This window comes from Sciurus vulgaris (assembly GCF_902686455.1).
Source record: "Sciurus vulgaris genome assembly, chromosome: 13".
Taxonomy (NCBI): domain Eukaryota; kingdom Metazoa; phylum Chordata; class Mammalia; order Rodentia; family Sciuridae; genus Sciurus; species Sciurus vulgaris.
The window spans coordinates 26,201,853-26,214,739 of record NC_136474.1 but is presented as its reverse complement, the minus strand read 5'-3'; the positions used below and the strand labels follow the sequence as shown (position 1 = coordinate 26,214,739).

Sequence of the window (12,887 nt, the reverse complement as noted above, 5' to 3'; positions counted from 1 at the left end):
GTCCCCGCACCCACCAGGCACTCGTTTTCCCTCTCCACAGCTGGGGAGCTTGGGGCTGTCGCCCCATTTCACAGGGGAGCTGAGTTCCACCGTCACGCATGGGAAGGCACCCCGGCACCAGCCCCAGAAGCGGGGTGCACCCTCCCTCGATGCCCCTTCCTACCAACTCCCGCACATCCCGCACGTTGGGGGCGAGGGGGGATTTTGATTTTGAAATCACCCTGGCTGGATCTGGGGCCCAGGGCCTGACCAGGCCAGCAGGAGGACCATTAATTACTAGGCTCCTGCTCTGAGGCCGGGGAAGGGCCCAGCTGGGGCCGGGTGTTTACAGGCGTGCTCATCTGTTTGGGGCCTGCAAATCCGTGTCAGATGTTAATGGAACAGCATCATTTTTCTGCAGAGGTGGCATCCCTGTGGTTGTTTGGATGAGGCGACTGGCTGGACTCAGGCTGGGCGGTGGGCGGCTCACCAGGGAGGCCGGGGCTTTACTGGAGGCCATTTGTCAGGCCGTGACAGCCAGCAGGGCTCCCTCCCAGGGCCATCCCTCTGCACTGGCCGGCGGCTCCACCCCACATCCCTGCCCAACCCATTCCCTGTCACCAACTCCGAGGATAAGAAACTGTGAATCGTGAAAAAAAATAAAAAGGATTCACTCCAAAACAGGAGACTGAAACCTGGAAAGAGCAGAGGTTTAATTAAGCACCAGTTCAGCCACACACACCCGGAGGCGTCCTGCGCCTGGGTCCAAGCCTGCCTGGCACCCACAGCCTGCAGGCCCAGGGGCAGCTGCCACCTGCCTCACACCTGCTAGGGGCGCGTCCACTACAGAGGCTCCTGGGCAGCCTGGCCAGCTGAGGCAGGCCTCTGTCCTGCACATTGGACTCCTATGCAGATGGTTCCTGGGCCATCGAGGACACGAGAACCCTGATAGGGCTGCGAGGTCAAAGGGAGGGAGGGGTGAGGGCACCCTTTCCTCCCTGTCCAGGAGATGTCCCCACTGTCAGGAAGAAATGGAAGAAAATAAGACTCAAAGAGGGAAGGTAAGCTGCCCAAGTCCACACAGCAAGCCAGGTCCTCCGGGCAGGGATGCAGGGAAGTGGGGAGTGCCTCTCCCAGGGGACAGAGCGGGGACACGGGGCAGGCACGAAGGAGCTGGGCCTGGAGCATCTCTTTGTGAGGTCAAGGCGGTCCCTCCACTTTATAGGAGAAGAAGTTGAGGCTGCCATCAAGACCACACAGCCAGGCTGGGCAGGGCCCTGTCGAGGGCTGAGAAGGGCTAGGCCTCTCACTCTGACCCTGACAGCTCTCAACCCACAGTCCCCACTCATACTGCCTCCCATTACTCCTCAGCAAGCTTGCTCCTGCCCCAGGGCCTTTGCACAGGCTGTTCCTCTTACCAAACACTCTTCCCTCAGGGTCTGAAGTCTCTCTCTACACAGAGGCCACCTCCTCAGAGAATCCTCCCAGCCAGGCTGACACAGACAGGCTGACACAGGCCCAGCCCATGCATGGCTCAGCCCCTGGCCCCTCTGTCTGTGCACCTGAGTTTAGAGAGCACAGTAAGAGGTCAGAGAGCCATGCGAAAGCTGCGGTGCCCTTCCAGGGTTCAAGGAACGTGACCACCCGGACCCCCTGAACAGGACACTCAGTCTCAGCACTGGAGTCCAGTGCTTCACTCTGAACGCCTGCGCCCCTCGGATCCCTGGGAGTCAGTGTTGGGGGGACTCTGTGTGCAAGGCGGGGATCACAGCCTGGGTTTTTAGGTCAGTGGCATGTCTCCTCCCCGGGCAGTGAGTCCTCTCCCTCTTCCGAGCGGCCACGGAGACCCTCAGCCGCTGTGAACCCTGTCTGCTGAGCTCTGCCTCAGCGTCTCCATCTGCAGAACTCGCCGGCCCTCAGGACTCAGCGCCAGGCCGGGCGGGCAGCTGGGGGCAGGGACCCAGAAGGAGTGCAAGGGGTGGATGGCAAGACTGGTGCTGGACACGCACCCCAGAGAAGCCCCCATGGCTCAGCCCCCTCGAGGACGCTCCCCTGGGCTCAGCACCCCTGCCGCCATCCTCAGAGGGGGCTCGCTTGTCCCCAGACCTGCGTGTCTGCCTGGCTCCTCTTCCTGCCGGCTTTGAAGGTTGCCCTCCTGGCTGCCATCTATGGGAGGGTCTCTCTCAAAACCTGCTCCCTCTGTGCGTAAATCCTGCTCTACCAGCTGTGAGAACCTGTGCCTCAGTTTCCCCTCCAGTCAAGCAGAGGTGCTCCTGGGACCTCCCTCAGCGGGCGAGGCCTGTACCAGGCCACATGGGCACTGCTGCTTAAAAGTCAGCGACTAAACGCAGGTGAATTTTACTGCTTCCCAGCGCTCTCAGCAGGCTTTGAACTGTTCCCTGGGTTACAGTCCCCTGGCACCCCCCACCCCAGCCCCAGGCGCTAAGTCACCCAGGGCCCCCGGCCGCCTGTTCCCGGCCCTGCCCTGCCCCCTGGTGTCCATTCTGGGCATTGCCCCTGACGCCTGCTTTTTACCCTTTTCTCTCGCTGCAGGTACAGGGACAGGCTCTGGGTCCAGCCAGGCCCACAGGACCTGGGCACCTGACCTTCCTGAGCTCCTCACAAGGCACGGAGAAGATGGGCCTGTGGCCAGCGGTCAGAGGAGCCCTTACTCTGCCTATCCGCCACTCCAACTTCTCACTAGGGCCACCGTACCTATGGGCGCCTGGGCTGCCCTAAGCTAATTCCAGACCCTCCTCGGTTCCTCCCGCAGGGCTGTCTGACCAGCCTGGATCTGGCGCTGCCTTGGAGGGCATCTCCACCTCCCACTGGTCTGCTCTGGGAAGCCTTCTGGGCAGGCCCTTCCTGCCCTGCCTGGCCACGCTCTTTGGGGGACAGGGAACAGGGACAGCATAGGCCCTGCTCTGGCCTCAGTGGGCTCCTCAGCAAAAGGCACAAAGGAAATGCCTCCCTCGGAGGGTGGGCCTCTGTGAAGATAGGGGCCGGCCGCATCTGGACAGCGGCCCTGGAGTCCCGCTGGACTTGGGAAGCCACTGGGAGGGGTGGGTTGTTGTCTTTTCCATATTTGCTGCACTGAGCGCTGGCCGCATCCACCATAGCTCTCCAGGACGGCTCTCGGCCACGTGGGACTGGGGGACACCAGCTGTGCATCCTGTGGGCCCCAGCCCAGCAGGATGGCCACCCACCACGAAAGGGCTGAGAAATGATGAGCAGGGTCATTTCCAGGGCACCGCAATGTCCCACCCACAGAGAGGTTCCCTGGCTCTCCATGGGACTCGCGCTGGGATACCCAAGGACAGGCGGGACAGGCCTGGGAGGATCCGAGGGTCTCAGTTCTCTTGGTCAGAGAGACACAGCTGGGTTTGGATCCTGGGGCCTTGGGGAGTGGCTGCGATCCTGACCCGGGCACCTTGAGGACCTCGGGTGCCCACCGAGGGCAGAAGAGAGGGTCCCGGAGGACCCCATCTGGGGCTCGTGGAGCAATTGAGGGGCTCCTGGTGGGGTCTCCCCATCCTCCCCTGTGGAGAGGGGCCCAGCTGGGGTGTACCCGTCCACCTGTGCCCTGGACCCTACCCTGTTGGCACCCACGGAGAGGCAGAGGGAGTGGTGTCAGACCCAGGAAGGCCTTGGCCAGGGCCCCGTCCCCCTTGCTGCAGGCACATGCTCAAAACCCTCCTCCAGGGTCCAAGGATGCACAGGCTGTCGGGCAGAGCGAGGTCCAGCACAGGACCCAGGCCTCGCAACAGGCCAGGGTAGTGCAAGATGGCACGGGGCCCTGGGGGTGCTGGGCAGCCTCCAGGAGCTCTTCCCAGGGCCCAGACCTCGGCTCTCTGACAGTCCTCACTAGGGTGGGTGGTCAGCCATCTGGCACCCAGACAGCCCGGCTGCAAGAACACTGGGCTGAGGTTGGGAGGGCTCAGAACCCCAGACTGGAGGAGCTGCGCGGAGCAGCCAGGGGTGGCCATGGTCTCCAGAGGCTACGGGCATCGCGGAGAGCTCCAGGGCCACCTTTGGCTGGGACTTGGGGCCACCCCCATCTTCCTGGGGTCCAGGCCATCAGAGCCATGCGGGACCTGAGGCGCTGCACAGCCCACAGCTCAGCAGGGGCCCAGGGCTCCACCCCTGCAGCCCCAGGTCCCAGGCACCCCGGGCTCAGCGACGCGGCTCAGGAGAAGCGTCTTCCCTGCACTTCAGCAGGGACGCGAGAAAGTGGAAGCTCAGGGAGAGAAGCCAGTGGCGCCAGGCGAGTCCTCAGGACAACCGTGGCTGTGGGTGGCTGTGGCTGCCCGCAGCGTGGTGGCGGCAGCAAGGTGCTCTGCTCCGCGACTCCCTGGCATCTGCTACGATGGTGGATAAACAGGTCTAGTCTTGGCTCAACCCCGACACGCCCGGTGGCCTTGGGCTCCTTGGCCAGTCTCTCCAGCCGCCAGCTGCTCATCTGAATCCGGGTGCCTTCGCATCTCAGGGAGACATCACTGCGTGTGGGCGGGACCCGCGAGGGGCCTGCTGTGGGGGAGGGCTGCTCCTCAGCTGTCACCGGGACCCTTGGGACCGTCCCGCCCACCGTCGTCAGCGTGGTCCTCATTCCTGCTGGCCAGCTCGGGGCGCCGTGGCCCTGGGGTGCAGTCGAGGCTTCCCCGGGGAACGTGGGCAGCCTGCGGCAGGGCGGGGGACCTGGCCCTCCCGGCCGCCCTCGCTGGAGGACCGGGGAGGACGGCGAACGAGGCAGAAATGACACAGACGTTGTTCTGTACAAAACCTGAAATATTTTTACTTTTTTAAAACTTTGGTCTAAGTTGCCCTAGACCTCATGGACTCGATACAAGAGTAATATGAATTGGGAAATAAAACACTTTAATAGCCACGATAAACTTTGTTAGAAATGTACATGTTGCCAAAATAATAATAAAATTAAAAAGAGAAAGGGAGAGAAAAGAGAGAGAGGAGAGAGAGAGAACAGCTTGATGCCCGGGTTAGATTATATAAATGTTCAACGAGGACAGGGTAAAGGAAACTTTAAAAACACCAGTTCTGAATAAGCCTGGGCCCTGTGAGACTTCCCCTCTCCCAGCCTCGGGCCCTGGGGACGGCGTCCCTCCGAACAGGACAAGTGGGGGTGGATAAGGCCTCCGCCAAGCTGCTTCTCCTCGTGGACGAAACATCCAGGTAATGGGTCTATAAACAAAGCTCATAAGAAATGTACAAATATAAAAAGCTACAAACATTAATAAATTACAGCGTCACAAAACACAGAAAACACTTCACAAGGTGCTAGTAAAAGAACTGTACCCCCGACCCCCTCGTCATACAAGAAGGAAAAACAAAGAGCTGGTATGAAAGTTGAAGATCCATCTTCAAAATGTGTCTGAAATAGATCTCTTGTGTACTATTTGCTTCTGTAAAGACAGAGTATAAGGCTGCACAGACAACACTTGTTTTTCAGGCAATACCTTAGTTCCTAACAGAAAAAAGAAGAAGAAGAACAACAACAAAAGGAAAGAAGGAAAAGGAAAAAGCACTGGAACCCAACTGTCCGTTGTAGGCGGCAAAAAACTCGTATAAAGGCTGATGAGGACTCTATAGAAAGAAATTCCTAAAGATACTTTTGCTCTTATAAAAAAGAAGTCATTTAAAAAGCTATTTACACGCTACATTCTATGAAAAATATGCTTCAGGAAATACATCTAAAATTAAAATACAGGATTGCCTGAGAAACAAATCCAGCCCCTCCGTGTCGCTGGGCAGACGTGCCATCCAGGGACGGCCCGTGCTGGCGACACCACACGCAACACGGGAGGACAGAGCAGTGCCCGTCCTGGCGTCCTCAAGCCACCTGGCTGCCGTCCCACCTGTCAGTCCAGGGCAGGGTGCCGCGGCTGAGAAGTGCTTCTCCGGAGTGTCGCCCGCCCGCAGAGTCAGGTGGGGCACCTCCACGCGGCTTAGCCTGGGCCCCCTGGGGCCCCAAGACGTGGCTGGGCCCTCGCCCGCCCCTGGGGATCCTACATGGGCTCCCCAACCTGCAAACACACCAACCCAGCTGCTGATCCTAGTCGCCCCAGAGAAATGCCCCTGGGCATTTCGGGTGCGACACCCACTATCTAGACTGCCACCTGCCAGCTGGGGCAGACCTCGCCTTGCCGGCCGAGTGCTCTCTGGACTTGTCTGAGAATCGCTCGGGAAGAGAAGCGAAGGGGGGCACATGAACATCCCGCTTGCTCCTCCTCATTCTTTCTGTGTTCTTTGCCTTTTTTTAAGCCTCTGGAGGCTACCAGCCTGTGGCCAGCTCAGACTCTGGGACTGGTGAGCATTGGCTCACTCTACCTTCCTCGAAGGACTCGTGCTCCCAGCAGAGCTGCGGAGGCCCCGCAATCACACCCACGCTCCGGGTGCCTGGAGGCTGTCTTGAAACTGGAATGATCCTCAAACTGGCAGGGCCACTTTTCAGGAACTGGTCACTCTAAGCAACTTGAGAAAGGATGTCCATATTCAAAACGAGGGACGGCCATGCTCGGCTCGCTCCGCCTGCTCAAGGGACAGACGCTCGTTTGGGGGGAGTGGTGGCCGGGAGGAAGTGAGGCCCTCCTGGGTGAGGCAGCGTGACCACCCTCCTGGGGGGCTGATGTTTTAGCGGGGCTCCGGGGGGTCCTGAGCAGAGCAGAAGGATCCTGGCTTTCCAAACTTTAAAGGAGCAGTTTTCCATTCCGGTGAATTTTCAAAATCTTCCCGAGCCTCTGCTTGGCGGTGGCCATGCCCTTTTTTGTACGTTTTCCTAGGAGGGAAGGAAGGGGACACAAAACAGGATTGAGAGAGCAGAGGGGGTGTGTGCAGTCAGCAACCCCGAGCCCCCACCTTCCTCTGTGAAAACAGACCCAGGCAGCCTCAGCTCTGAGCTGCAGCCAGACCCGAGAAGGCATCCAGCTCAGAGGCTGCTGCGTCCACAGGGGCCCTGGCCAGCGGGTGACTCAGGCTCAGGGACTCAAGGTCCCCTGGGCCTCACTGCCTTGCAACAAGGTCATCTCAAGCCAGCAACCATGCTGTACTCCCGTCCCCAGAGCCAGCTGGGCCGTGACCAAGGTGCAGGCCAGGGGTGGCCAGGGAGGCCCGATGGGGGCAGGAGATGAAGACACGGGGGGTGGCCTGGGACCCTGCTGCCCACGATGCCCCAACCCACACAGAGGGCCTGAGGACCCCACAACCAGGCTGGTGCATCAGGTCAGCCCCAGCCCTACCCTTGGCAAATGGCGGACCGCACCCCAGCTCCACATCAGACCCCAGAGATGTGGACCTGGTCCTAATCCACAGGGCCCGAGGCTCTTTCCTGGCCCGGATCTGATGTGCACCCCTATCTCCTAATCTCTGCAGGGGTCACCTCTTTCACACACCAACTGTGCCCTGTCACTAAGCAGGCTGGCTGCAAACACTTTTGCACCTTGCACGGGGGCATGCAGATGCTCAGACAGGAACTAACTCAGACCCCAGCACCTGCCATCCCAAGGCCAGAACCCTCCCTTGCCATGTACTGTCCTCTAATGTGGGGCAGGGGCTGCCAGTCTGGGGCAGCCCAAGGGCGCAGCAGGGGGCGGGCAGGACAGGGCTACCTTTGGCAGCAGTGTTGTTGTTGGGGGATGATGCAGAAGGCCGCCTCTGTGTGAGAAAGACTCCAGGGGCCATGGGCTGGGAGGCACGGCCAGCCTGGGCCCCCGAGAAGGCGCCGGCTGCTGTGTACTCGTGGTCAGCCAAGCTACTGCTGTGTGACTCGGGTGGGGGCTCAGGTGAGCTGCCCTCTTGAGAGGCCTGGCTGCTGGCCGTGCTGGTAGAGGCCGGGGTGGTGGAAGCTGGGGTGGTGGAGGCCGGCGTAGTGGAGGCCGGCGTGGTTGAGGCCGGCGTGGTGGAGGTCGAGGTGGTGCCGGCGGAGGCGGAGGTGGAGGCGGAGGCGGAGGCGGAGGGAGAGGCGGTGCTGGGAGTCAGCTTCCGTTTGGTGCTCTTCTTCTTCCTGCTTTTCTGCTCCTCCTTTGAACAAAATGTGCAGGTGCGTTAGCCACAGGGCAGCCTCAGACACACATCCCCTCGGAACCGAGAGCAGCCAGCACAGTGTCCACTCAGATGCAGGCCAGTGGGGAGGCTCAGGCCTACACCAGGCAGGAGTGGCCAAGAGCAGGGAGGGCAGAGGGCTGGGCCGGAGAGGGACCACCACCCTCGCCACTCTGCACGGTGGGCACTCAGACACACTGTGCTCAGCAGGAAAGGGCTCCAGGCCAGAACCTGGCCCGGCTGGGGACACGTGGTGGCTGGGATGTGGCACTGGAGCGTGGCCACTGCTGGCCCAGCCTCCTAACGGTGTGCGGCCCCCTGGTGGTGGGCGCAGGGGCCAGGCACCGTCACCTCACTGAGCGGCCATGGCCTTTCGGCTCTGAAAGGACATCCACTTGGATTCTGCTAACTTCTGGGGGTGGCACGCAGATGGAGTTAGGCCTGGAGGTTGGGGACCTGGGGCCCAGGACCCTCTCTGGGCTGGGAGGAGCTGAAGTGGCCAGCCAGGCTGTACAGACAGGCCACCATCTCTCTCCGTGCGGAAGGCTGGAACATGCCAGGACCCCGGGAAGAGCCCTCCCAGAGGCACCAAGGTGAGGGACGCGGAGATCTCTCTGGGTACCCCCTGCACCAGAGAGTAGCCCAGGCTCAGCAAGAGGTGCCCGTCCAGGGTGAGGGGCCCAGGCCTTCAACGCTGGCTCCCCGTCCCTACTCAGAATTTGGGACCAGAAGGAATGGGCCACCCTATAAGCAAATGTCCCCAAGCCTAACAGTCTCTAGCCCAGGTAGTCTCTGTGTGGGGATGGAGGACAGAGATATCTGAGGTTGGGGTGACAGGGGCCCTGGCCTCAGGGAGTCCCCCTCCTACCTGCTGGGACAGCTTGGCCGCAGCGGCTGCCAACCCGGTCTCAATGGAGGCCACTCTCGTCCCCTCCCGCACAGGCCTGTCCTGTCTTGGCACGGATGGGCCGACCCTTGCTGTGGAAGAGAAGGGCCAGCCCCTCAGCCTTTAGCTGCAGTCTGTCCGCCCCTCCTGGCTGGGGCCCTGCCCCCAGCCCAGCCCCTCCCTGGGCCCAGAGGACCTAGCACCAGGCCCTGGGGCGAGGGACCTCAAGGGCCTGCCTGAGGTGGCTGCCACGTCAGGTTTCCTTGGGGCAACGCTGGGGGTCAGGCAGGCCTTGGGGACCCTGTGGGAGGCAGATGGGCTGCCACCTCGGCCACCACCAAGGGGGCCACCAAGTCCCCTCACGTGTGGAGGCAACCAGAGAGGAGAGGCCCAGCCCAGGGGCTTTCCAGGAACTCTGGCCAGGGGTCCTGAGACCCAAAGAGCCCCAGTCATATGTGTGCGAGCAGCTGACCAGTCCTCAGGACAGACCATCCAACCATGGACAGGACCAGCACAGAGCCAAGCCCACACCCTCAGTGGCCAGAGATGGGCAAGGACGCAGCCGTGCAGGCCGGCGTCAGCGGCTCCCTCGGCACTACCTGTGGGGCTGTAGGGAGCGTCGTCCGAGCCTTTCCTCTTCTTCGACCGGGACTTGAACACGGGGTTGTCTTCATCGGACTCCAGGGAGGGGTAAACTGACGGAGGCAAAAGGAGGATGGGCCCCTGAGCCGCCAGGCGCAGCAGGCCTTCCTGACAGGTGCCCCGGGCTGTCCCTAGGCCTGCCGCACAGGAGCACCCCATGTGTGGGCACAGGTACCGCAAGAGTCTCCAGACAAGAAGGTGCCACGTCTGCCCCCAACCCGGCCTGTTGCTCTCAGGACCACCATCCAACAGGGTCCGGAGCCTGAGGCCCCAGAAGCCCCACCCCAAGGCCAGCTGTGGCAGACAGACCAGGGAGGGATGGCCCAGCTCTAGTGGAGCTGGCTCGAGGGCAGAGTGCAGGGGCTCTGGCCCGACTGGCCAACAGCCCGCCACCATGGAAGACCAGGCAAGGTGGGCTCTGTGTCCCCCACGCCCACCCAGCAGTTCTCGGAGCCCGGCCTTGCACAGTGGCATGGTGGCCAGTGGGAGCTGCCCTGCACTGACTTGCTGGGGACCCTCACACTATGGGTCACAGTCCCCCAGCCTCCAAGACCTGCGACTGGAGACGATCCTCCTGCAGACAATCCTCCTGCAGACAAACCTCCAGGACCTTGACTGGAGGCAGCAGCCAGAGCCCACAGGCCACACCCACCAAGTGCAGAGGACCGGAGTCCCCTGAGCTGTCAGTCTGTCTGTCAGCCAGTGTGGGCCTAGCTGCAAGGCCCAGATCTGTCTGTCCACCAGATGTGGGGCTGGCCAGCCTGGTATGTGGGGGTTCTGCAGCTCACAGTGGCCCAGCTTGGCAAGACCCCAGCCTCTGGCCATCAGTACGGGTGTTGAAGAAGGTTCTGGACTAAGCCAAGGCATGTCCAGCCCCGGGAGCAGAGGGCCTGCACCAGCACACCCAGAACCCTCCCTGAGGTGAGCTCGGGCCCTCTGGTTGGCACTGAAGACAGCTCTGTGGAGGCCGGCCTGACCACATGGTGTGGTAGCAGATGGAGGCTGTGTCACAGCAGGAGACCAGAGCCACTGAGCCCGTGTCTCACTCACTGCCAGGCCTCAGAGGTGGCCACAGTGCCACCCTGGGCCTCGGTTTCTCCATCTAACACAGAGACACTACAAAATGGTAGTGCTGCATGGAAACCTGGTGGGCAGGTCCTCAGAGAACCAAGCACACAGTGATCTGGGGCCCAGCAACTGCCCTCCTGGGAATGCATCCCAGAGGGGTGAGGGCCCGGGCTGCAAGAAGCAGGTGTAGGCATGTTTCCAGAAGCGCTGTTCACAGCAGCCAAAGCAAGAGCCATGCAAGGTCCCCAGATGGACAGATAAAGAGGCACTACATCTGTGCGACAGGGGACCAATCGGCCTCCAAGAGGGAGGAACCCCAGCACAGGCCACAGCAGGGAGGGACCTTCAGGACATGGTGCTGAATCATGCGGAGCACACACGGAGGTCATGGGTATGATCCAGGGGTCTGAAAAGTCCAGAGCGGGCAAACCCTTGGAGACCCAGGGCATGTCACGCTGCCAGGGGCGGGAGGGGTGTGACTGGTGGGGGGAACAGCGTTTTCTTTAGGGAGATGAAATTGACGGTGGCTGTGGATGCACACACCCCAAAGACCACTAACTGCATGGTTTTAAGGTGGATTTTATGATCTAGAAGTTATATCTCAAAATAAGAAGGGCTCGGCTCGGCAGCCTCCGGGATGAGCTCTGGTGGGCTCAGCCCCACAGGTCCCGCCCACCGCGCCGGCCCCGCCCACCGCGCCACGCACCATAGTCGGAGTCCTTGAAGCAGGCGTCCAGGTGGTCCTGTTCCTCCTCGTAGTCGTCCAGATCCACGCTGTTCTTGGCAGATCTCTTCAACAGCCGCTTGCCCGAGCTCTTGCTGCCACCTCCATTCTTCCGGGTGCCGTGGGCCGCCAGCGAACTGCCCTTGGCCTGGCCAGCGCCCCACGTGGTCTGCAGGCAGGAGTCAGAGGCCTGCAGGTTGGCCATGGACAGCATTCCCTGAATGGCTTCCTGTGTGCTGGGGGAGGCCGGGGGCTGGCTGGGGACACAGAGAGACGGGGACTCAGCTGAGGCCCTGGGCCCACAGCCCGGGGCACACAGTGGTCCTCGACCCAGGACAAGCCTGCAGCCTGGAGCCACCAGCCCAGGGCACTTGGACTTGAAGTGCTGGGCTGCATGATCGCTGGCCCCGGCAAAACGCAAGGGCGTAGAGCAGAGAGGGTGGTGTTGCTGAAGATGACCCACCGACAGAGGCCAGGCAGCCCCTCTGCTTACCCAACCACACTCTGGGGAGGACTGGAGGCCTTGGGTCAGAAATGGGTCACAGAAGGGAGACACAGAGGACAGCGGATGGGGAAGGGCCAGGTCCTGCATGATCATGCCCTAGGCTTCCCCACCTCAAGGCTGGCCGCAGACTCAGCCCTCCCGGCTGCACTCTTGCCAGCTCTGTGCACCCCTCAGGCCACCTGGGTTGCTCTCCCCACCACTGACCCCCAACCTCAGCCCTAGCTGGGGACCTTCCTTCCCCTCACTTCCCAGGGCACCTCCCCACTCACCACCCTAGCTGGAAAGAACAGCCTCCCCTCCCAGGTACAGACTCTCCCCTGCACCGAACTTGCACGTGCTCCTGCCCCCCCCCACCTGCACCCCCACCTGTATCCCCACCTGCACCCACACCTGCATTTATGCCTAGACCTGCTTCCACACCCACACCTGCACGAGCACCTACACCTCACCTGGATAGGCACAGCTGTACCTCAGCCCAACCCTTCCCGTCTCCAGCTTTCACGCAGACTGCCAGGCTTTCTAGTGGCCCCTGATCCCCAGTCCTCTGCTGCCCTCTAGCTCCAGGCAGCGGTGCCCATAGCACCCAGCTGGCCTTCAGGCCAGGTCCTCATCGTCCCCTGCCCCATTCCTGTGCCTGAACCTCCTCCTGACTGCACTGGTGTCCCTCCTTCCAGAGGCAGCTTCCAAGGCTCGGGAAAGGTGGGACAGAAAGACCACCGTGCCTCCACAGAGCTGGGGTCTGGATGCCGCGCAGCATGGCAAGGTCCCTCCAGGCCAAGTCCTGGGATTCTTGGGAACCTCCCACCACCCCCACCGTGGGGTCCCGCCTGGCCCCAGCCCATGCCCCACCCCAACGAGGACCCTCGCCTGTCTGCACCGGAAACGCCTGAGCAGCTCCTTCCTGGAGCCCGTCCCTCCAGACACCAAAGCAGCTGAAGGCCGGCCTGCCTGCCCCAGGCTTCACGCAGGCCTCTGCCCGCTGCCCTGCAGCCCTCCCACCAGGGCAGGGTGGGCCACTCTAGCCTGCAGAC

The 12,887-nt window shown here is 61.8% G+C and overlaps 1 protein-coding gene across 3 annotated transcripts in view; it reads right to left on the bottom strand.

The window, feature by feature from the left end:
• Positions 1 to 4,732: 4,732 nt before the first annotated feature.
• The window catches only part of PHF2 (PHD finger protein 2), a 93,860-nt gene continuing 85,705 nt past the window's right edge, over positions 4,733 to 12,887 (bottom strand). For all 3 annotated transcript variants that reach the window (XM_079109065.1, XM_079109064.1, XM_079109066.1), the window contains exons 18-22: positions 11,334 to 11,608; positions 9,517 to 9,612; positions 8,900 to 9,009; positions 7,599 to 8,010; positions 4,733 to 6,769 (exon numbers count right to left, since the gene is read on the bottom strand). In XM_079109065.1, coding sequence (XP_078965191.1) covers positions 6,681 to 6,769; positions 7,599 to 8,010; positions 8,900 to 9,009; positions 9,517 to 9,612; positions 11,334 to 11,608 — 982 coding nt within the window. In that variant the 3' untranslated portion in view covers positions 4,733 to 6,680. The remainder of the gene's footprint in view (positions 6,770 to 7,598; positions 8,011 to 8,899; positions 9,010 to 9,516; positions 9,613 to 11,333; positions 11,609 to 12,887) is intronic.